The sequence below is a fragment of the Leptonychotes weddellii genome, chromosome 8, assembly GCF_054177405.1.
Source record: "Leptonychotes weddellii isolate Sample4059 chromosome 8, ASM5417740v2, whole genome shotgun sequence".
Taxonomy (NCBI): domain Eukaryota; kingdom Metazoa; phylum Chordata; class Mammalia; order Carnivora; family Phocidae; genus Leptonychotes; species Leptonychotes weddellii.
The window spans coordinates 123,973,431-123,975,476 of NC_138376.1; the positions used below are offsets into that span (position 1 = coordinate 123,973,431).

At 58.6% G+C, this 2,046-nt stretch overlaps 1 protein-coding gene across 1 annotated transcript in view; it reads left to right on the forward strand.

The window, feature by feature from the left end:
• Positions 1-346: 346 nt before the first annotated feature.
• The window catches only part of SLC22A1 (solute carrier family 22 member 1), a 29,560-nt gene continuing 27,860 nt past the window's right edge, over positions 347-2,046 (forward strand). The window contains exon 1 of the mRNA XM_081829262.1: positions 347-798. Coding sequence (XP_081685388.1) covers positions 388-798 — 411 coding nt within the window. The 5' untranslated portion in view covers positions 347-387. The remainder of the gene's footprint in view (positions 799-2,046) is intronic.

Here is a 2,046-nt window from a genome sequence, read left to right on the forward strand (position 1 = left end):
TGATTTAGCGGGATTATGCACAGTTTGAAGAGGTAATGTCTCTGGAAGAGCCCTACGGAGACCGGCGGGGCGGGGGTCACCCAGTGGCCTCTAGCTCTCTCCTCTCTCGGAGGGAACTCTGACTCCAGAGAATTCGAACCTCCGCCTGGTTGACTGGCTTCCCTGCCAGGCCACGTGGCCGGTCACCGTCCTGCCTTCCACCCTCGCCTGACGCGGGCAGCACGGGGTGAAAGATTGCTTCCAGTTGGTCGGCTTCCAGGTCGAGCATGCTTGGACAGCAGCGTGCTCTCAAGCCAGCATTGAAGAGAAGTGCACGCGGAACATTGACCCCGGCCCTGGCAGCCAGGGCAGTTCGGCCAAAGCGATGAGGGAGGTGCTGGCCCCATTATGCCCACCGTGGATGATATTCTGGAGCAGGTCGGCGAGTTTGGCCGGTTCCAGAAGCAAGCCTTCCTGACCCTATGCCTGCTCTCAGCTGCCTTCGCCCCCATCTACGTGGGCATCGTCTTCCTGGCCTTCACCCCGGATCACCGCTGCCTGAGCCCCGGGGTGGCCGAGCTGAGCCGGCGATGCGGCTGGAGCCTGGCGGACGAGCTGAACTACACGGTGCCCGGCCCGGGGGCCATGGGCGAGGCCTTCCCCCGCCAGTGCCGCGGCTACGAGGTGGACTGGAACCGGAGCGCCCTCAGCTGCGTGGACCCGCTGGCAGGCCTGGCCACCAACAGGAGCCACCTGCCGCTGGGGCCCTGTCGCCACGGCTGGGTGTACGACACACGGGGCTCGTCCATCGTGACCGAGGTAAGGGCAGGCCCCGGGTTTGGGGGAATAGGTGGGTTTCAGGGGCAGGGAGGAGACACACAACAAATCCTAGGAGGTTTGGTTTCGCGTCAGGAAGGAGGAGAGTTTTGTCGGCTGAGCACTTAGGATGTGCCCGGCTCCGTCCTGGGCACTCTGCCTGCTTCTGCCGTCTGGTCCCCCACAGACGCTGGGGGTTCGAGGCGCAGGCTGGAGGGCGGGGAGACCTTTGCCAGCCAGGCTGAGCTGCATTTTTGGAACACGGGCCTACGGGGAGATGGGTTCCTCATCTTTCTGCCCCATGGCTTCTCCAAGAGCCTGTACAATTCCCTTGAGGTGCCATTAGAATGGTGGGTCCCCCTTCCTCCACTCATGTGACAGCTGAGTGCCGGCTGGGGTGGTTTGGAAGCCACCCTGGCTTTTGAGTCAGACTGTTTCAATCCCAGCCGTGCCCCAGATCAGCTGGGCATCCCTGAGGATGTTACTCAGCATCTCTGAGCCTCTGCTTCCTCATGGGTGAGCCAGGGATGGCAGTCACCGGCCCCACGGGGTTGGCGAGTTCAGCTGTGGGTGGCGGCCCCACTCCCCGCCTACAGGACGGGGTAGTGGTGTCAAAGGGCCTCGCTTGCCGAGTTCAATGGGTCCTGTCTGTATTGCACCTCGAGAATATTTTAGTAAAAAGCCACCAGATTTTTTTTTTCCTTCGTGCATCTTTTTGAAAATGTTGCATTGTGACAAGTGTGGGCCCTTGGAAATTGGCTCTGAGGTCAGTTGTTGAAGCCACAGGCCAGTTTTAGTGTCAACACAGCCGAGGCTCTTACTGGAGGAAGGTGCTGGGTCCTCTCCTCTGGCCTGATCAGTACCCCGCGGTGGGGCATGGGGGTCGGACCGGGGAGGGGGCAGAGCAGAAGTTTCCCCTTTCGGGGGAACCCTCCTACACTGTTGGTGGGAGTGCAAGCTGGTGCAGCCACTCTGGAAAACAGTATGGAGGTTCCTCAAAAAGTTGAAAATAGAGTTCCATATGACCCAGAAATTGCACTACTGGGTATTTACCCCAAAGATACAAATGTAGGGGTCCGAAGGGGTATGTGCACCCCAGTGTTTATAGCAGCAATGTCCACAATAGCCAAACTGTGAAAGAGCCAAGATGTCCATTGACAGATGAATGGATAAAGAAGATGTGGTATATATATACAATGGAATATTATGCAGCCATCAAAAGGAATGAGATCTTGCCATTTGCAGGGATGT